Genomic DNA, 22637 nt, shown 5'->3' on the forward strand with positions numbered 1-22637 from the left:
TCATCTTTAAACAATGCACTCCTATAAAGATGATGGTCGCCCGCTGCAATTAATACCAGTTCCCAAGATAGAAAGATTCCCATTTAGAACTCAAGCAACACTACCAGATAAAAGCAATTAGTATGAAATCCATATTTCTTGAGTACAGAGTTGGTGAGATTATCTTGGAAACAAAAATTATGAAGAGAAGAGACGAGAATAGTTCCTAGCTTTGAAGTGCTTCTGTATTTATTACATAATTATCACCAAAGCCCTGTTGAAGAAAGCCCCATCACCATATTCTTACAATTGTTTGCTTGCCTTTTATGGACAGCTAAAACGAGATGACGCTACTTATTTCAAGGAACCCAGATATCGAGGAAATGCATCAAAGGAATAAAACAGGGACAGAAAATTAGAAATGAACCCTTGTTATTAGCCATGACTCATTTCCTGACAAATGAAATTCCCTTATGAATGCTTGCTGCTAACTCTTTCTTTGCTTTCTCCAAGCCGCTCCTGTTATTAATAAACAGATAAAATGAAATTTGTATCCAGATAACAGTTATTTTCAATCAAAAGAATTCTAAAAATTTGCAGACCTTTCATAGTCATTGAGGGGGCCAAGCGGATAGATTTCTTCAACACCAGTACGGCCAAGCCGTAACTTGGAAGCAAAGAAAGGAAGTTCAGTTACCTATATAAGGCTACACGTCAGAATACAACTCACACCTATAGGAGCAAAATAAATAAATATGAAAATGATTTTGCACCAATAGAACTGAACCCACCTGAGAAGCCACAAATGCACACTGGATGACACCAGCATCCCCCCTCATGCCGCGAAGACATGCGTCTGCAAATTTAACAGCAGCATATGCCTACAATTTTCATGTATATTTCTTCTTAGTCATATGGCATTACTTAACAATTTAAGTAAAAATAACAGAGAGATAATTCAGAGATTGGGGCTCTTGACTAACCATAGATAATGTTGCAGAACCAGATCCAGCTTTGGCCTGAAAATTGTATCAGAATGCTCACTCAAATAAATGCCAATGGATTAAAATGACGGGTATTGAAGAATGCCATCAACAAAGAGATAAAACGCAATACATAAATAGCAGAATTTAAGCTAATAGCTGCACTAATATGCTTATCAAATTTTCCTAGTATATTTTTGCACTGGCAGTTGGGTAGTAAAGTGATTAACTCACTCCTCAATAAAATGAAAATATTAAAATTCTAAATCAAATTAGCCAATTGATAGCACTACATATTACAAATATGTGCATTATTAAAGACGAACGATTTGCGAATAGGTGCAGAGAATCAATCTACTAACTAGAGTGAAAGAGTAAAATTTGCAAAAACTATCTCACTCCCTGAAACTGGTCAGAATATGCGTGGCAAAATGGTCAAATCTATAATTTCCAATATGAACCAGTCCACTGTTGCTTCCCGCATGTGAAATCTCCTCTTCATCATCTTCTTCTCCTTCTTCTCTAACTTTCTCCCACTTTTTTTCAAAAGAAAAAAGGAAGAATAAAAAAGAAAATTTTCCTTGTGTCCATGGTGTTATAAAATGAACCGGGCCTCACTCACTCCCCAAAAGCTAGCTCAAGAGGAGGAGGATTGCCCAAGTCTTCTATTTTGAATAAATGCCCCATTCATTGCATTGAATCAGAACAAAAAGAGCAGCTGTGCTGTCTTGTTAGGACTTCTTAATTGTAATTGGGTTTGAATAGTTGGACTTCTAAATGTCAAATGTTGAATTCTGATTGTGTTTGTAATTGGATCCGAGTTATGAGCCCAAAGTAGAAATATTAAGCTGAAGTAGTGAATATTCAGATCATTTTGACAATCAATAACATCTTCTCATATTTTCTCTCTCGTCTCTCTAGATTCTTCTTTTTGTAACCATCTTTCTCTCTTCACCCCTTCGCTCTCTGCTTCCTATCTGTTTCTCACTAATCAAACATCTTAGGGTTGCATCTCTTCAAATTCCTAACACGTCTTTTATGCACCCATGGAAAGTTTTACAAATATCTAGTGCTTCAAATCATTGTCCAAACATCCCATTCGAAGACCACCACATGGCAATATCAAATTTCAGGTATCTTGAACCCATTTAATGAAGTTATACACATATACATTGGCCATTTCTGACTACAGCATAAATCTAGTCAAGTGTGTATACATATCTGGCTGTAGAGGGGATACATTTATAAAGAAATAAAAGAATATCTGCTAAATGGCTCCAACAAAAATATAAGCTCACTTGCTTAATTTTCCTAATCCTAGAATGCCTAAAAGAAGAAAAGAGATTATGAATAGGTCCACTCCAAGATGGGCTTGGTTCACAATCAGACCTCAGGCTATGCCTATAGAGCAATTATATAAAACGCATCAGTTAAGTAACCTAACTTAGAAATAGAAGCATTGAATTGGTGTATACAACTCAAAAAAATGTCCAACCTTAAAAACCTAAAACCATAAAGTTACAGTAAATTTCTCCCTTTAAAGCTCTGTCCACCTTAGAAGAAGGGTAAATACAAAACAAAGCAACAGTCTGAGACTTTTGTCATCCCATGACTGAAATTAAAACCAAAAGCACTAAAACTCGCACGAAAATAAGTGGTTAATTAAAACCATCCATCACCTAAAAGTGTTGATAGAGTTGGTGTTGATAGAGTTGCTTCAGGAATTAATAAGTGCAACATAAATGCCAAATTTCTCCACATTTTTAATGATAACCAAAGCTCCAAAGAAAATGCATATGGCAATATTCATGTGCTCCATTCCTTTTCCTGCTCTAATGCAAGAATATGGTAATTACAAACAGCTTTACAGTGTAACAAAATTGCTGTTAAAAATTGTTTTCAGTGCCTAAAATAGAATAAAGCCATGTTTTATCCTATAACACCACGTTTGATTGAGTATATGAATTGGACATTAGCAATTTGCAAGTTGACCCATGCTAAGAAATATAATTATATGGCTATCAATTAGGGGCATCCCTAACAAATCCATCATCTTCTCTTTGTCTCTACACTCTGTGTAAATGACACAACTAAGAAATGCCAAAACCAAGATACTGGGCACCTAAGAGAATGAAAGAAAAACATTGATCACTTTTCCAAGTTGAATATGAGCAAGTATTATTTAGCTTAAAACTTTTTCAACCAACCAGATAAAATGAATTGAATGCTTGCCCCTAGAATCAGATATCATGTTAGTTTAGCCTACAAGCAGAAAATTTTGCAACAAAGTTTATGAAATTTTCTTTTACCTCTACAACTTCTGTTCCGCCATTTTGAATACGATCTGTCAAGTAGTCAATTTCTTTTTGGGTGAATGAGCTTGGAGGTTTAACCTGCAAAATAAAGAAAGGTAGTTAATTTTAGAAAAAAGTTGCAACAAAGTTTTTTTTTTTTTTTTCTTTGAATATATATATATATATATATATATATATATATATATATATATATATATAAATTTGTCCTAAACCTGTGATAGAAGAGGTAAAATAGTAACCCCTGCATGACCCCCAACAACTGGCACATCGACTTCTCTAGGATCAAGGCCCAAAACTTCTGCCTGTGGTTTAAACAAAACACAGAAGAAAAAAAACCTACATTAAATCCGGAAATAGAAGTGGATGACGGCATATATCCCACTCAAGAATAAGAAGCAAATATAATTAGACAGAATAAGGAAGACCAGCAAACAAGCTATTCCAAATCATATCTAGGTTGACAATAGTCTGCAAGCAGCTTACGAAATTCAACTGTCTGATACTTGCATCAGCATCATTAATCTCACATTAAATTTTCACAAACTTTGCCCTAATGATTCACATACCCTGAAATGTCTTCCTTCCAGAAGAGAAATTCTTCGCACCCCATTTATTGCAAAGCAAGTTATTACAAAATTCTGAAGATTGCTTCAGTTGATGACAAAAATAGACAAAAACCTTCGCTTGCTTTAACAATATACAGAAAATGCATGAAACAAATTCCACCATATTCTTTCTTTCAATTCCCAATAGGACGATCTTATCCTTCTCTTCCTAACAGTTGCTATTGAAGCATGATCAACCCAAAATAAATGACAAGTGAAGAGGAAAATGTGTTGGAACTCCGTATTTTAACAGTAGATATGGTCAGCCATTAGTGCCTTGTTATCAGTAACGAAAACAAATATATAAACTTTCCATGCATAGAAGATGAACCAATGGCAACAGTGATAGTTCTTACCACAAAAGTATTCGCTCTGACAACATCAAGCATTGTGACACCTAAAAGTCGCTTTGGATCAAAGGTGCCAGCTTTCTTAAAAACTTCTGCTGCAATTGGAACCGTGGAGTTAACAGGATTACTGATAATGTTGACAATAGCTTGTGGACAGCACTTAGCAATTCCTTCACAAAGGGTCTTAACTATTCCAGCATTGATGTTAAATAGATCATCTCTTGTCATTCCTGGTTTCCTTGGAACGCCAGCAGGAATGATCACAAGATCCATCCCTATAAGAGCATCCTCCAGTTGCTGCTGGCCCAAGAAACCACGTACCTGAAATTTGGGGGATGTCATCAGTTCCACTGGACATTTAGAGAATTCATTGATCAATTTCAAAGATTCACTATACTTTGATTTGATTGAGGTTTGTAAGCTAATTCCAGTTTGTATTAAAATTCATTTTCTCCCCTCACTGACATAGGTACTCAACCAAACCACAAAACTTCAGAAGTCAGCAGTCTGCATTAATTAAAAATGACTGAGATAATATATATATATATATATATATATATATATATATATATATATATATATATAAAAGAATAAAGAGACACAGAGAGAGTTCCATCGCATATCAGCATGCAGTAATTCTGCCTCACAGAACATGAGAATAACATCATAAATCTACCAAGATATGAAATCAAGTGCAGTAACAGATGAGATTAAGTATTAAATGAGGAATTTGTCCCAAAAGACTCATGCTATGCGGTTACGCAATCAAGGGATACTTGGTAAATCCATTTACAAATCACACTATGCAGTGATTTATGTTACTGAATCTTATCCTTGATGACATCTAACAGTTCATCCATTCCTAATATTAGTCATTTGCAAGTAACACAATCTAATGTCAAAATGGACCATACCCTCATCAGTACAAGGTCCTCGACTCCCTGGCATATACTCCTGTGTTTTTGTCTGGGGCCAAAATTGAGAAGCATCACAATGCTCAAGTTTGGTTCATTCTAATTCGAGCTTGCCATCAAAGCTCGAAAACCTGCTTGAGTTTCGTGTATTAACTAGCTTATCAATTGAGTGAAGATAATTGATTTTGACATATTTTTATCTAACCATTAAGTTGTTGGCTTAATAGTGCATATTAATAGCCATTTTATGAATTAAAAATATTTAACGTCCAATTTATGTTTGTTTTACAATCGAATGTCATGAAATTTTAAATGAGAACAGTATTTTGCGCCAACAATGAATCATGCCAAAATATCTTTTAATTTTCCAAGCTTATATATTGTCAAGATTGTTCATTAAATAATGGAGCTTAAATTTAAGTTTGAACTTTGATTTGCTTAGTCAACAAATGAGCCCAAATGAGCATTTTAACAGGTTAAACTCAAGCAAAAATGAAGTAACTTCGATTGTTTCACGGCCCTACCTTTATCTTTTTTGCTCTAATTTAAATCAAAACTCCAATCCAATCAATATACTCAAAGGTTACAAATTCAAAAACCTCCGCAAAAGTTCAATTACAAAATTTATAACCATAACCAATCCAATTCAAGAATTTCAAAACAAAAAGCTCCAACAAAATCAAATTTTTTATTTTGTTTTTTCTTTTGCAAGATTCACACTTACCACAGCACCAGTGTCCATATGGCTAATATCAGCAGTAACACCAGGAGTATTAACCACATCATACAAATGAAGAACCGAAACCAGTGGATTCATCTTCATCAACAATGCTAGAGGCTGCCCTATTCCTCCTGCAGCTCCTAATATAGCTACCTTGAACCCAGCAGACCCTCCTTTCGACCGGCAATTCGCTCGGTTCAGACTGCAACCCTCCTCCATCTTTCTCGTTACAAGGAAAGAACAACACAAATCAAATAAAAAAAATAACAATCAAGAAAAGCAAACAGTCAAATCAAAACAAGCTTAATTAAAAACCTTAATATGGGGAGGATTGAGATGGGATGCGATTCTTGCAATCCGTTGATTGGCTTCTGTAATTGCGGGCTGCATCATTTAACAGTACTCTTCCTCTTCTTCAAGTTGGAGATTTTGGGTTTTGTTCTGATGAAAAAGAAAGAAAGGAGCTCTCTCAACAGGTTGAGCAAAATAAATGACGGACTGTTTGTTCGGAAAAGAGATGGATAGAAAGGAAAATGACAGACTGTTTATTCGGAAAGAAAATATTGGAAAATGTGAAAACTGCAAAACTGATCCTATCATGCAAGAAACAAGGAGTTTTGCGACTTTCGGTGTATCTTCAATTCTGTTGTTTCAATTCTGCGTCATCACGAATAACATCGAGACGTAAATAAATAAGCGGTTTTAATTATTAGCTTCGTATATTTTCATAATTTTTTTATATGGATTATTAGCTCGATCTATATGTCCATCCATACGTTAAATGTATATAAATTTTATGTACGTGTCCTAGTTGATTGTACTTTTAAAATTTGAAAGATAAAGACTTGCATGAATTTATTTATATACTAAATAAATAATTAATAACCATTTACAAAAATTATATTAACTGCGTCTTAAAAAGATAATTTTTTTTTCATGACAATTAATTTTTAAACTACTATATTTTATTAAAATTTATCTTATTTTTAATAACCTTAGTTAATTCATATTTATTATTTCAATATAATAATTACTCATGTGTTATTTAAGATAAATATAATAGGGAAATTATATGAATAAAATTATTTTTTAACTATAATAAATGTAACTTTTTTAATTTGTATGAAAATAGAGAGTGAACTATTTTTTTAGGATAGATGAAATATTATTTTATTTCTTCGATTTTGACATAAACATTCTCATTTTTATCTAATTTTAATTATAAAGATTAATTTTCTAAAATTTAATGGCATGTTTACCTCAAAATCTCAAAGAAAAACTCTAATGTTATAATTAATTATATTTTTAAAATTTAAAAGACCGAATGAAACTTACCTATTTTATATGGATATACTCATACACTGAATAAATAATTGATTTCTATTTTATTATTACTTTTTCAATGAATAGCTTGTGATTGAATTTTAATTATAAAGGTCCAATTAAAAAAAAAAAATCAATTACAAAGTTTAATTTGTTGGAGTAGTGCTTTAGATGAACTTAAAACCTAACAAGCAGTCGGTTTTATAACCCAACGGCCCATTGTTTGTGGCCCAACAAACACGGAACAGTCCTTGTACCGATCCTATAAAACAATCGACTGGGGGTGAGAACCACCTCTGGCCCTCTCTATCCACCTCTAAGTATAATTTTCCTATTCCAAGCACTCAGAAGTATTTACCAAACAACATTTTAGGTCATATGTAATTACGTATATATTTTTGCTTTTTCTATTTAAGTGAAATTGTTTTTATCTAATATCGGCAAACATATTTTTTTACATTCTCCTATGAGTTGAATCAATAGCTTTTGCATGATATTAGTGGAGTTTCATATCTCAAAAATTGTTTTTAGATTGTTATAACATAATTGTAATTGTAATTGATGTTTATAACATAATCAAAATTAGCTTATAGTGTATATTAATCATAAAGTTAATATGAGGTAATTACCAATTGGGCCATTTGTTTTTGGATCAAATTGAATTTGTTATAATTTTAAGTCCAAAATTCATAAAATTACTAAAAATAATGTTAGTTTCACCAATTAAGTAAAGAGTGTTGCCATCCACTTATAAATTAATCATCTATTTATTTAATTACTTCCTCAATTGAAAACGTTGAATGGTTAAAAAAAAACCTAAACTTTCTTTTTAATTTGATATTTTCTTTATAACTAAACATAGTAATGATTTGTCTACATCATGCACACACTAATTAGATAAACCTAATTACTTATATAAACGGAGGATTAAGACTAATTAAATCTGCTTTTCTTAAAGTGAAATTATTAAAAGGGATTTGCCGAAAAGTGTTTCTAGAAAAGGAATGTCACTTTTGATTTATATTATATATACATGATGATATATATGTTATGATGAAGAGAGGGACATTGGGTGGTGTTTATTAGAATAAAGAGAATGATTGACGTTTAAGGCACAATATCCTTTTTCCTACATTGTCAAACAAGGTGGCTGTTTTTCTTGTTAAATTATAATTATATTAATTGAATTTTGCATCAAACAAGTGAATTATTAAAAGAGTAATAATTATTTTACCTCCTAAATTTAATTTGTGATGGGTAATTCCGCAAGCACGTGAATTCGTAATAAATAATAAAAAATGAGTAAGAATATTGTTTATACGAAAATTATTTATCAAATGCCAAATTTATTTTAATATTATCATTTAAACGACAATTAAGAGATTTGTTTCCTTTAAAAAAAAAAAAAGAGCTTTTTTTAAGAATTAATAAAATAAAATAAATATTAAATTAAAATCAATCAATCAAAAAAAATTATAAAAGTAATTCAATGAATAAAAGCTATTAAAAAATTTGATTTCACTTAATTCTATCTAATTAATTTCATTAATTCAATAATCAATTTAATTGTTCAAGGCAAGAAAAATAATCCTAAAATCACTAATAATTTTACTTATTTTAACCCAAATTAATTATCTATCTTTTTTTGAACTATAATTAAATACGAGTTAAATCATTAAGATCTATATATAGTTATTTAAGAAGATCTACCAAAACAGATTATATCCTCTAGAAATGATGAAATATAACAGTTCAATTCAATCAAACTAGAAATAGAGACAACAACTCGAGTAATAATGTACATAATACTAATACACTGACTTTCAAACAAAGCCTGTATTACTAGTAGAAAGATCCCTTAAAGAGGCTTTATAATCATCAATTAAAATGCTAAAATAAGAACAATTTAGTTCAAGACTAACAAAGGGAAAAAGCACTTGGACTGCACAATAGGGGTAGGCCTCTCCTTAACTCACTAAATTGGTGAAAACAACTGTGATCGAGAGAACTCGAACTATAGACCTCCCACTCTTCACATAAGTGAGAAAACTAATCAGAATACTGTCTGATTAGCGATGAGTATTTTTTTTCCTCTATTATAGATTAAAGCTTGCATTTTTATTTGATCTTTCATGTAAGTTTAGGGATAATTCTTTTTTAACATGTCATTTTCTTTAGCCAAAGATTTTGATATGTGAGAAAATAATGTTGCAATTTAAGACAAATGCAGTCACGCGGCTTCCGTTTAGTTGTTTTTATTTCACGTGTGTTTTTTCCCAGTTCAACAAATCTTATCTTTGGCCTGCAATTCCATTTTCCCTAATCGATTGATTAATAAACGCATGGCAAGAAATAGCTAGTATTAAGAATTTTCCCAATTTCTTTTATTTTCTTTTTCCAAAGAAAATAATATAATATTCTTTACAGTTCATAAAATAAATTAATTTCTTTTTTGTGTGCACAAGGACTAGGTAAAGACTATTCTCTTCAAGTAGGAACTTTTATAAATTAATTTTCTCCCAATTGAAAATAAATTATTTTCTTTAAACAAGGCTGCAATACATGTTTCATATCTTCTCTATAATTTTGCCCTTCAAGTTCAACATTTAGGTATAGATTATATAAATATTTAATCATATAATTATAATGTAAACACCTATGATTTGGTGGCACAACATTGTGTATAATTGTTATTATTATTATTAACAATAGAGTGAACAAGCAATTGGTATGATAGTGAATGTTAGATTGTTACGTTGCTCGTATCATAATTATTTATGAACTAATTGTTTACAACCAACACAAAAAATTTGAAACATTAAATTCAATATAGAAACATTGCCGCATCATCAGAATTTAAAAGACAAAGATCCTAATCTATTTAAGAAATTCTCCACAAATTACACATCTGTCCAAATAAAAATAAACCAAATGCAAAAAAAAAAAAAAAAAAAAAAAAAGAAAAGAAAAAATTTGCATCTAATGGAGAGATCATCAACTCTACGTAAGATGGAGAAAAATTATGACAAATATAAATAATATAGATTTGTACAAAACATATATAGATCTATAATTTATTTGATAATAAACATAAAAAAATCAAGAAAAGGAGGGAGGAGCTGTTATAGGAAACAAGAATCGACACCTTGATTCTTGTGTTTTATAGAAGAAAAGAAAAAAAAAATTAATGGAGATGAAGGAGAGAAGAGAAAGCACGAAGGTTTTTTTTTTACCTTATAGACCATCTAATTAACTTTTACACATTATATTAAATTAATTTTTTTGAATCTATTTTAAATGAGCTTATAAGTACAGATTTATAATATATCCCTATATAATTGAACTTTGATAAAATAGAAGGGTGAATTTATATAAAATTGGATAAAATAAGTTTACTCTGAACATTACAAGTTAATAAAATAAATTCATTTGCTGATAAAAAAAAAAATTGTGTGATTGGAAAGGCAAACGTACGCAATATATATAGTGTGAGATAAAAGACCCAAAATTGCATTCAGTATTAATGTCTTTGTAAGTGTCAATTACAATAATTAATATGTGGAATGTGACCATCAAAGAGAGCGCCTCTCTCTCTCTCTCTCTCTCTCTCTGTGTCTTACCAGAAAACGAACCAAAGAGTAAGTTGAAAAGGGCTTTTCACCGGCCATCCAAATACCAACAAAATAACTCTCTCTCTCGCATTGCACAGAAAGAAATGCCCTTATGACTCTTCCTATCCCCTTCGTTTATATGGGACCCTTCTCCTCTCTATTCTGTCTCTCACTCTCTCTCTTTCTTTCAACTCCATCTGATTGAGAAAGGAAAGGAAATGAAATGGAGGGAAAGAAAGAATTTGCTGGTGGGGCTACGCTTAGAGCACAAATCAGAAATTGGCTTAAGAGGACAAGCACTTCTCATCTTTCTCAACCACCCATTTGGGCCATTTTCTTCTTATACAAGATGAAATGAACATTTTGCCCTTCCTTCAAAGGGTTTCATTTCATCCCTTTCTGTAATCAATGGTCTTTTTAGTCATTTTGCATTAGAAGGTTATTCCATTGTGAAGAAGAGCCAGCACTACTACTACTACAATGTAAACTCTCCTTCTTCTCTTTCTTTCTCACTCTCTCTATAACAACAACAAGAACATTCCTTCTTAGGATAAGAAAAAGGCAGACAGGATGGAGCCAGGCAATCGTAGCTATACTTCTGTTCTTAATTTTTTTAGTTTTTCAATATTTCTTTTTAACTATCTCTTTTTGTTTATTTTCATATTTTCTTCTTGAGCTAATACAAAGAATCATTCAAGAAGAACAAAAGAAAAAAAAAAAAAAAAGACTGTTTATCATCTTCCATTTGCTTAGTATCATGGGCAAAGATTCTTAATTAGTATTATTCTCTTTGTACATGAAATTTTTAGTTTTTGGTTTTTATTATTATCTTAATGTTATTTATTATCTTCCCATTTTTGAGTAGCTTGAATTTCATTACCTTTCTATATTTTCAGGTCATAGATCTCTGCTCTATCTTTTTGGAGCTATGTTTTTCTTATCCATATAGTATCTTTTATGATTTCTTGTTATGTTGGTTTACAGTACTACTGGTCTTGAAGGAGCAATCTGTAAGGAGAAGATGATTAATGTCTAACTGGATATATTTGTTTAATTAGGTCAGTTTGATTTGTGATTCTGGTGTTGCACTTTTTTCTTTTCTCTAATTACCTTGTATTATTAATTAACTGGATCTTTAATATAAATAACATATTGGAATTAATTTTAATTTCTCCACAAAAACATAACGATAAACTATGGTTTTTTTTTTCTTATTTCATGTCTGTATTTTTTATTTGTTTCTTTCTACCTCTCTGCAATCTATTTTTCTGCCGGCAAATTCTTTGGTGTATTAATATTTATTCATATATTTAATTATGTTGACATAAACACAAATGCAAGCTCTTGGAACTTAGATTGTCTTTGTTCTTGTCCTAATATTTATTGCCAATGGAAATTAGGTCAAAGCATTAGAAATACAGTAATGTTGAATGGAAATATAAGGGAATTGAGCTTCAATAATGGTGGGAGAGATAAAGGAGGAAAGGAGAGCTTTTGTTGTGTGTTTTTGTTTCTTTTACTTCCTTCTTTTTTTTTTTTTTTTCTTTTTAAATCATTGTCTTCAAAGAATCATTAATTGCAGATACGACATATACATGTAAAGGGTACAACAGAAATAAACCCCCGTGAAGAAAATCTAAACAATCATGATGATGGCTCCATTTCTTTCTTTCTTTCTTTTTTTTAATTATTATTATTCTTTGAGATATAATGGCTTGATCAAGTTGAATGTTGTATATTTCTTATAAGTAATAATAATAATAATCATTATATGTAGAAATATAGACATTCAACATGCTAATTTGCCATGGCTTAATCATGGTGTGTATACAGTCATATTAATTGCCATGGCAGTGTTCATACCGGAATATGGAAACTAAATGGAGGTAAGAACAACACATTCTAGATCATGTTTGAATAATTAATTGATTGTTTATCGTTGGAAAATGAGATTATTCGTTTTTGAATTCTTTAATTGTTCAAACATTACTGCGATTAGATCATTATTTTAAGGACGACCATATTATTGTGTTGATGATGCTGATTAGAACCAGAATAAAAGCAGTGTATTACTATTATTGTATTACTATCAGACAGTGTGCTAATTATGTTATTATTGTATTACTATTAAACAGTGTGCTAATTATGTGATTTAGAATATTTTAGTCTGTTGTGTGTGTATTTGATCAAACAAAAACAAAGTCAGGTAATGCGGCAATTTGTTTGTGTAGTACTATATCTAATTATCTATCGCTTTGGAACTTGGAAATGTCCTCTAGTTAAAGTATTGGAACCATCTTTACGAAGATGAGTTATTAATTTCAAAAATGTTATTAATAATATATCCACACGCTTTCATTTTGGTAAAACCAATTACATTAATTATTGTCAATTAGGGTCCAACAATTGAAATTATTGGCCTGTAGATTAACTGAGTAAATCTCAATTCTAATTAACTAGTTTGGCTAATTAAAGATATGTTTGAATTTAAGTTCAAATCCGATTCGAATTTAAAAAATAAAATTTGAACTCAGCTTGTTTATAAACTAATTTTTGCGTCGACCAAATATTTTGATTTATGAATTAAGTCAATAATTAACATTTGGTTTGTGATATAAGAAAAGCAAATAAACTGAATAAACCTTTATATATCGATCCAATAGTAGCAAAATCAGAATTACTAAAAATAATCTTTTTACAGGAATCCTTGTGTTTGATAATTCTCCAAAAGTAAAAGCTACGTTTATAACAATCCACCTATACTGAATTAGCAAGCTGAAGTGATTGCACATTAATCAGATTTCAACTACCTCTTCAATCACTTTTCAATTTGCCAAGAAATACACTAAACAGTTATTATACTAATTTCAGTTGAGCTGATCTTACTCAATTGCTATATATAGAGTCTTGTCGGCAAGCTAATTTACGTAGATAAATCTCACTTCACCATTTTTGTACGTATACAATACAAGTAGGTCAAATTACAAAGTTAGTCATAAAAATTAGACTAACTTCCTTCTTTCGGGTCTTCCCTCCCTTGTATTTGGTCAGCCATGGTGCACATATCTTGGGTAACGCAGAAAGGGTTTATGAAGAAAGATAAAATTATTTTTATCGTATATTTATTAATAAACGTTTTAAAAAATGAAGTGAAATATTATAAATTATCCACTAATTCATAGGCTTGGAAATTAGCATGGTTTTTATATCATAGAAGACTATTTACATATTTGACATGTGTCCTAACATCATGTATGTCCAAACTAGACCCTGTGCGTTCCAGGAATAAGAATTTCCCTTGTTGTGGATAATGGAACCAATGCAATTGAAGCAATCAAACAAATATAAAATACAAATTGAGGAAAAAATCCTGTCATAGTCCTTGGCCGAAAGTAAAGTTAGTCCACAGATTTGGCTAACATCAAAAGGTTAAAACATTTTAAAAATAAAACATATACCAATAAGAACATTACATGTAGTAATTTTTGTTGACTGCTAACTAACCAGTCCAAGGCTTTGTAATCTTTAGGAATCTATGAATTATTGGAATGATTTAATTAATAATGTCATTTGAAAAGACTAGGGATGGCAACAATTGGAATATATTTTCCTTTTTTTTTTCTAATAAAATAAGGTCTAAAATAACTTTTTGAAATTTTTTTCAATGCTTTGTTTGATTGGCGAATGTAAATTAGAGAAATCCAACTTAAAAGTAAAAACCATGCTAATATAAAAGTAAAAAATAAAATAAAAACAACATAAGCTCTAACATTACTTCAATTAAAACCATGCTAAAATATATTCGTGAATGTGTATATATATATAAAAAATTTTAACAAAATATATTAGTCCATATATCTCAAGTGATAGAATCTGAAGATGAGTCCTCGGGTGCCGAATATAAACATGTACTAAAATATAAATGTATATCTCTACCAAAAAAAAAAAAATACAAATGTATTTTTTACATTTTTTTTGACATATATTTGTAAATTGATTGAAATATACTCCAACAGTTATAAGGTGAAAATGACATAATTTAATGTGAAAGGTTTATATTTTGACTTACTGAGAAGAAAGTGAAGTAGGGCTGTGTTAGCTCAACTGCCACAGCTTAGCTTTTCTTTTTCTTCTTTCTGTGGGAGTTTACTATCTCAGTTCCACTTTAATAACAATAACTCTATATTTTATCTTGTTATTTATCTAGAATTTTAAAAGTATATTAATTATTTTTTTCAATTTTACTACATATTTATTAGGTATTTTTAATAAAACTAAATGATGTATTTTTAATTTTAAGAAGCGCAATTTAGATATTTCATAATATATTTAAAAAAAAATCAATGTATTACAATTATTTTCTTAATTTTTTATGAAAATTTCATATATTGCTATGAAAAAGGAAGAGAGAGAGAATAGAATATATTTGTCATTCTGATAATGGAGTTTTGACAAATTGGGCTCCTGCTGTAGATTTGCTCGACACACGCACATTCCATTACTCACTATGTGTGCTTTTTTGAATGCCCGAAATCTTTCTTTATCATCGCTGTACTCCTAATAGTCATAGTCCTCGTCGGTGCTGTAAGACCTCTACTTGGATTTTGTCATCTTTGCTAAACTTTGGCTTCAAGATGTCAAAATTTGATTGGTCAAAGGAATTTCTCTGCTCTCTACACTATAACAATAACTGATAACTTCACAGTCGAAATGTAGAGAGAACCGAACTACCGTATTTAGCAGATTTTCGTTGGGTTCCGATGGGGTTAAATATGGCATTGAATGCAGAGTCAATAAGCAAATTAAGTAGAACAAATTGACAGGTTTTAGTAAACAGCGCCTAATTAAACAACTGAAGCAGCTTCTTCTTCACGGCGACGCAGAAGCCGCTTGCTTGCTGCTACTTCCTAAGCAGCAACCGCTATTTATCTTAATTAAGCTCGGTTGCCAATGTGCTTGGTCCCTTCAAAGGGTTGCTAAATCGACATCATCTTTATTGCGTTTCCCCCAACTTGATCAATCAATTGTTTTGGAAAAGTAGCAGTCTTTAATTACCCTTTATGAATTTTCTTCTCTTATCCCTTGGTTATAGGCCAATAGTTCTCTCTATATTTTCACTAACATATAATTACAAACAACCATTTTTAATATATGAAACAAACTTTTAAATTAAGTTATGCTCACTTACCTTTGTAAAATAGAATAGATTTGAAAAGAAAATAAAGTTTTTTAATTATATTAATTCATTAAATCATATAAAATTACGAAATGAAGAAAGAAAATAGGACTCACAAATAAATACATGAAAATGCATTTATTTGTATATAAAAATTTTTTTCTTTTTTCACAATTATCATGTTCCTTAAAAAATGTATTCTCACCCAGATTACAATATAAAATATAGATAATTTATTAAAGTTTAGATTATTCTTTCTTTCTTTCTTTTTTGTCTACTAAAAATTTAAACTTTAAAATTTTTTAAAATTCTTAACTTTATATCCTACAAAACTCACAATTAATTAATTAAATCATACTAATAAAGTTTCAAGTTGGAATCTATCCAAGCTTACACTTAATTATTAGCTAGATAGATAGATTGGTTCGATGGATTGATCTTTGTTCCCTTCCCATCTCTTTTTACTTACAAGATCCAATCTTGATGGATGGATCATATTTCGAACCTTCCACAACTTGATTTATGATTAGAACCCCAAGTTCAAGGTATATATTCTATGGAATAGATTTCAAAAATTAACCTAATTATGCTATTCTTTTTCCTTGACTAGTCCACAGAAGAAAGTGTCAAGTACCATCACCTTATCCTTAGCTTGACACTTTAGTCTCGAATATCTCTCTCACCCAATTTTAGCCTCTAATTTAAGCTAACGAGTGAGTCCTTTCAAGAAATATTATTTAATATGGCCTTCACATTGACACGATTAAAAAATTGAATAGATGAATTATTAGTTTAACCAATAAATCAGTGCAGCAATTAGTGGATTATAAAAATATTATTATAATGATTATAGTTTAAAATAATTATAATATAATAAAAAAATTATTAAAATATTAAAATCGATCTGAATCAATCAGGTTTATATAGATCGATCAGTTCGACCAATGGTCAGTCGGTTCAATCTGATTCTCTTCTTTAAATAGTTCAAAAGTAAAACTGATCTGATTTTAAGATCGGTTATTAATTTTTCGAATTGACCCGCTGGATTGAGCCGAATTTAATAACTATATTTTTAAGTTTGAAACAAATAAATATCAAGGCATCGCCACCATCCCACTACCTTCGGATCCCTTCAATGCAGCACAATATTTCCTTGTAAAATCTGTCCTTGATTCCATCCTACACCCATAAAGGAACTTGTCTCTTTCTTAACTCATTCCTTTAAGCAAAAAGAAAAATCTCTCCCTAACAAATGTGTAAAATGTTGGAAGATCTGCCTAACTTAACTGGCTTGACTTCAAAATGTGAATTTGATTACATAAAGAATTTTATCTTAAAACTTAATTTGATTCACTTACATTACGCTTTAATAAGGCTACAAAATATTCTATGAACTGCAAAGTTTGGTTTGAAAAAAAAAAAAATTATTTGAGCAAACTCACTTAAGAAACTGACTAAGCTCAAACTCGAGTTTAAAATTGTGAAGGAATAACTTTTTTAATATATATATTATCCAAGCTTAAATTTAGACTTTTAAATTTGCGTTTGGATATTTTTTTATTGAGTCCCAAGTTCAATAAAATTTGATTCGGTTTATTTATTGCTTTTGTCTTAAGTAAGTAAAATGTAAAATTACAAATATATAATAGGAGTTAATTACATTTATGGTATGTAAAATTTTTATAATTAAGATTTTGGCTGATTATATAATAGAAGTTGATTTGGAAACAATTTATAATTAAGTGTTAAACTATTAAAAAAATTATAATTAAATGTATTTGGCTTTCTTCAAAAATTAAAATGAACAATTTTACTTAATAAATGATACGAAATATAAATATTTATTTAAAAAATATTTTTTTTTATTTTTTATTGTCTTATATCTTTTCTTTCTTAAAAAATCTAAAAAATTTATTCTAATTTTCTTTCAATTTAAGAACAATATAAAAAATAAAAAATAAAAAAGAAAGATATAATCTTAAAAAAATAAAAATTAAAAGCAATTAATTAGAATATTTCATTTTGATTTCCCACAATGAAATTCTAGCCAAATGTATTTAATTGTACCAAAATTATAAATTCAAAATAATTAAAACTAAAAAGTTTAAATTACACAAAATACTAATTAGTAAAAATATATTTATTGCAATGTTTTATTATTTGAAGCGAAACGTCAGAATTAAGTGGTTCAGCTTCAATGCTTCGTCAAATTTATTCATAAATAAATAATTTTGACAACTTATGGGTTCAACTCAATTTCTCACTATCTCCATTCCATTAATTTTGACATCCTTTGACTTAAAAATGGAGAAAATGATTATTTTATTTCAAATTCTACAAAAAAAGTAAAGTATTTAATTAAATTATCCTCTTATCAATTTTTGTATTAAGAGAGATAAAGTTAAGCAGAGATCATCCTTTAAAAAAAAAAATAGAGTCGGAATATAATAATAAATACTATTATTTTAATTTTCTATAAATGTTGTATAAATAGCGCAAGAAAAATTAAAAAGGATCAAAATAAATGAAATGAATTTTTTTTTTTTTTTGGAAAACTAAATGAGTTTTGATTTAGTGGTATATTATTTCCATAATTTTTCACTAACAGAAGCTTTGATTAAACAAGCAAAAACAAAATCTATCTCCTCAACGGAATAACAAAAAAAAAATCTCCATTGATGGATCTACAGATTCTACACTACACCAAATCCATGGGTATATAAGTACTTTCCAATTTCACGCCAAATACACTCAATCCCCTTCGTCACTTTCTTCAAAAAAGCCAAAAAGAATCACGTTTCGCTCGCACCACCACCATTCATAATTATAACCTGCTAATTAACACTTTCTCTTTCGCACATTGCCTAATCACTGTGTTTTCTTCTCTTTCTCTGCACTGTTATGCAAATGCAGTGCCTAAAAAGATGAACAACAAGCAGCTCTTTCCATGTGAAGTTAATCCTTTAGATTCTCTTCCCATTTAACCATCTTCTTACATATATTCGACTCGAAAGCCCTCTGTCAACATAACCGACCCTCTCCAGACTAAAATGGTTCACCAGAGTGCCAACAAATCTCTTTTAATTTTCTATTTTGTCTCTTTATGTTGTTCTTTGGTTCTTTCACTTTCAGGTGACTCGCAAATCTTGATCCGAGTAAAGAATGCTCAACTCGGTGACCCCAATGGGAAACTCAACGACTGGGTTGAAACCGCTGACCCCAATTCTGCTTGTAACTGGACTGGCATTACTTGTGATTCTCAAAATCATTCTGTTATTTCAGTTGATCTATCCGGATTTAATATCGCGGGAAGATTTCCTACTGGCTTCTGTCGGATTCGGACCCTCCAGAATCTTTCGTTGGCTGATAACTTCTTTAATGGTACACTTACTTCTCGTGCTCTGTCTCCATGTTCACATCTTCATCTCTTGAATCTCAATAGTAATTTATTCGTCGGTGAGTTGCCTGATTTCTCGCCGGATTTTGTGAATTTAAAAGTCCTTGATCTCTCCAGCAACAATTTTTCCGGTGATATTCCGGTTAGTTTTGGCAGGTTTAAGTCTCTACAAGTTCTTTCCATGATGCAGAACTTCCTTAGCGGTTCAATACCATGGTTTTTAACTAACCTTACTGAGTTAACTCGCTTGGAACTCGCTTTTAATCCGTTCCAGCCGAGCATTTTGCCTAAAAACATTGGTTACTTGTCAAAACTGGAGAATTTGTATCTTTCTGAAACAAATCTCATCGGAGAAATTCCTGACTCGATTGGGAACCTCAGCTCGTTGTGGAATCTTGACTTGTCCAACAATTTCATCACCGGAAAGATTCCTGACAGCATTTGTGGATTGAAAAGCATAAGACAAATCGAGCTCTACAACAATCGACTTTCGGGTGAGTTACCTGTAAGTTTGTCAAATTTGACTACTCTGCTTCGACTCGATGTCTCACAGAACAACCTCTCCGGAAATTTACCGGAGAAAGTCGCAGCAATACAAGTCCAATCGTTGAATCTAAACGACAATAACTTCAGCGGAGAAATCCCAGAGGTTTTAGCTTTAAATCCAAATTTGTCTGAATTAAAACTCTTCAACAACAGCTTTATTGGCAAATTACCGGTGAATCTGGGCCGGTACTCTGATTTGGAAGCTTTTGATGTTTCGACGAATTATTTTACTGGTGAATTGCCGGAATACCTTTGTCAACGGAAGAAGCTTCAAAATATTATTGCTTTTGGTAATCGTTTCTCTGGTAGTTTGCCAGAGTCATTGAATGAGTGTAGCAATCTAAGTTACGTGAGGATTGCTAATAATGAACTCTCTGGTTCAGTGTCGAGCAAGTTTTGGAGTCTTTCTAATCTTAATCGCCTTGAATTATACAATAACAAATTTGAAGGTTCAATTTCTCCTACGATCTCTAATCTCCATGGACTAACTCATCTTTTAATCGCTGGCAACAAATTCTCCGGTGAATTACCGGTGGAAATTTGCAAATTGAACGAGGTTATCGAGATCAATTTGGCCCGAAATCAATTTGAAGGGGAATTGCCTTCGTGTATAACTGAACTGAAGAAATTGCAGAAGCTTGAAATGGAAGAGAACATGTTTTCTGGAGAAATTCCAAGTTCAGTAGGTTCATGGACTGATTTAACTCAGTTGAATTTATCAAGAAATCGCCTTACCGGCGAGATTCCACCAGAACTCGGTAAACTACCGGTTTTAAACTATCTCGATCTTTCCGATAACTCGTTGACTGGTGAAATTCCGGTGGAGCTGACAAAGTTGAAGCTTAATCAGTTCAATATCTCTGATAACAGATTATACGGGAAAGTACCTTCTGGTTTCATCAACACGGTTTATTTATCGAGTTTATTGGGTAACCCGAAACTTTGCAGTCCGAATTTTAAACCCGTCCCTCCATGTTCGAAAACCAAACCCGCCTCTTTGTACATTGTGGCCATTTTAGTCATTTGCCTCCTTATTCCTGTCGGGTCTCTGTTATGGTTCTTCAAAGCCAAGTGCGTATTTGTGGGAAAACCAAAATGCCCATACATGGTAACCGCATTTCAACGGGTCGGGTTTAGCGGTGAGGATATATTTCCATACTTGACAAAAGAGAATCTAATCGGGTCAGGCGGGTCGGGACAAGTTTATAAAGTTCAACTCAAGACAGGACAGACAGTGGCAGTGAAAAGACTTTGGGGAGGTATCCAGAAACCCGAAACTGAGTCCGTTTTCAGATCAGAAGTTGATACACTGGGTCGGGTGAGACATAGCAATATCGTGAAACTGTTGATGTGTTGTAGTGGAGAGGAGTTCAGAATTCTGGTTTATGAGTATATGGAGAATGGGAGCTTAGGCGACGTGTTGCATGGAGAAAAAGATGGAGGTTTAATGGATTGGCCTGAGAGGTTTGCGGTGGCTGTGGGGGCGGCACAGGGCTTGGCTTATTTGCACCATGATTGCGTACCAGCAATTGTGCACAGGGATGTGAAAAGCAATAACATATTGTTGGACGAGGAGATGAGATCGAAGGTGGCTGATTTTGGGTTGGCTAAGACGTTGCAGAGAGAGAAGGGTGAGGGCGACGCAGTTATGTCTCGTGTAGCTGGATCATATGGGTACATTGCTCCAGGTAAATATTTTATGCTTCTATATGTTATTTAGATGTAGGATTTTATGCTTCTATATTTATTATTCTGTTGAATCAATTTGCAGAATATGGTTACACGCTGAAAGTGACAGAGAAGAGTGATGTATATAGCTTTGGAGTATTGTTAATGGAGTTGATCACAGGGAAAAGGCCAAACGACTCTTGCTTTGGTGAGAACAAGGATATAGTAAAGTGGGTTGCTGAGGCAATTTTATCACCTCCACCAGAACCAGAAGAAGCAAGTGATCAGAAAACCAGAAACTACTACGGAGGTCTAAAGAAGATTATAGATTCAAGAATGAAGCAATCTACATGTAATTTTGAAGAAATTGGAAAGGTTTTGCATGTAGCTCTTCTTTGCACTTCAGCTTTTCCAATTAACAGGCCTTCCATGAGAAGAGTAGTTGAATTGCTCAAGGACCAGAAATTTCCCCATCCTAAGTGATGGATGCTTCAAAAATTATATAAGCTTTTCTTCCCTTTTCTTTGTTTTTTTGGTGAAATTAATGCTTGGCTAGTCATAGACATCATTTTTGTTCAGAACTAACTTGCAAGGTAGCCTAGCTGTTGAAGGGGGAAGAGAAATAGATGTGATGATATGGTTTTATCAATGAAGGATATTCAAATTATTGTTGCAATTATTAGGATTTATCTTGAACAATTTCGGATCTGTTATCCATGGATAAATGTACTTATATGCTTGCAATTATTTGTCCAGAGCAGCTAGAATTGCTGTGTAAAGATTATTTTTTTCTGCCAAATAAATCTCCTGATTAGAGCTGTTCTTATCATAGCCCAGGTTTGATTTTAGAAAATGTAGAATCTTTTAAATATCTGACTCATCTGGCTTATAAACAATTCTACTTTTGACTCAAATTTACTAAACTTGAATTATTTTTTAAAAATACTACCTAATCTATCATAAATTTTTATTATTTTACTTTACTATTTAGAAGATTTCATTGTCAGAGTAAGAAAGTGAATGTGACAAATTTTGTAATCTACAAGCAA

At 31.4% G+C, this 22637-nt stretch overlaps 2 protein-coding genes and 1 long non-coding RNA gene across 4 annotated transcripts; 2 read left to right on the forward strand and 1 right to left on the reverse strand.

Moving 5' to 3' along the window:
* Positions 1 to 108: 108 nt before the first annotated feature.
* PMDH1 (peroxisomal NAD-malate dehydrogenase 1) lies at positions 109 to 6548 on the reverse strand. Of its 2 annotated transcripts, XM_012224104.4 has the most exons (9): positions 6183 to 6544; positions 5871 to 6086; positions 4239 to 4553; positions 3490 to 3579; positions 3272 to 3355; positions 963 to 998; positions 771 to 860; positions 582 to 676; positions 109 to 498 (listed from the first exon to the last, which is right to left on the reverse strand). In XM_012224104.4, exons 1-9 carry the CDS (start codon positions 6258 to 6260, stop codon positions 426 to 428), a joined length of 1077 nt encoding a protein of 358 aa, XP_012079494.1. In that variant the 5' UTR covers positions 6261 to 6544; the 3' UTR covers positions 109 to 425. The 2 variants fall into 2 exon arrangements, with proteins under 2 accessions (XP_012079494.1, XP_012079495.1); XM_012224105.4 differs by lacking the exons at positions 109 to 498; positions 582 to 676; positions 771 to 860; positions 963 to 998 and adding an exon at positions 2077 to 3084 and having other exon boundaries at positions 6183 to 6548.
* Positions 6549 to 10725: 4177 nt separating this feature from the next.
* LOC110010108 (uncharacterized) lies at positions 10726 to 11969 on the forward strand. Its single transcript, XR_002285042.3, has 2 exons — positions 10726 to 11283; positions 11786 to 11969. It is a non-coding gene; the product is annotated as an uncharacterized LOC110010108 (long non-coding RNA).
* A 6743-nt stretch (positions 11970 to 18712) lies between these two features.
* On the forward strand, positions 18713 to 22335 carry HSL2 (HAESA-like 2). The gene is made up of 2 exons (XM_012224103.4): positions 18713 to 21608; positions 21692 to 22335. Exons 1-2 carry the CDS (start codon positions 19028 to 19030, stop codon positions 22069 to 22071), a joined length of 2961 nt encoding a protein of 986 aa, XP_012079493.1. The 5' UTR covers positions 18713 to 19027; the 3' UTR covers positions 22072 to 22335.
* The last annotated feature ends 302 nt before the right edge of the window (positions 22336 to 22637 follow it).

This window comes from Jatropha curcas, chromosome 3 (assembly GCF_041381405.1).
Source record: "Jatropha curcas cultivar XTBG-Jc1 chromosome 3, XTBG_Jcur_1.0, whole genome shotgun sequence".
In the NCBI taxonomy this organism is placed as follows: Eukaryota; Viridiplantae; Streptophyta; class Magnoliopsida; order Malpighiales; family Euphorbiaceae; genus Jatropha; species Jatropha curcas.

Coding starts and splice junctions, on each gene's coding strand:
- PMDH1 (XM_012224104.4), bottom strand. CDS start 6,260: ATGATGCAGCCCGCAATTACAGAAGCCAATCAACGGATTGCAAGAATC. Junction 3,580..4,238: donor TCAGAGCGAATACTTTTGTG/GTAAGAACTATC, acceptor TTTAAACCACAG/GCAGAAGTTTTGGGCCTTGA. Junction 861..962: donor GTTCTGCAACATTATCTATG/GTTAGTCAAGAG, acceptor TGAAAATTGTAG/GCATATGCTGCTGTTAAATT.
- HSL2 (XM_012224103.4), top strand. CDS start 19,028: ATGGTTCACCAGAGTGCCAACAAATCTCTTTTAATTTTCTATTTTGTC. Junction 21,609..21,691: donor ATATGGGTACATTGCTCCAG/GTAAATATTTTA, acceptor ATCAATTTGCAG/AATATGGTTACACGCTGAAA.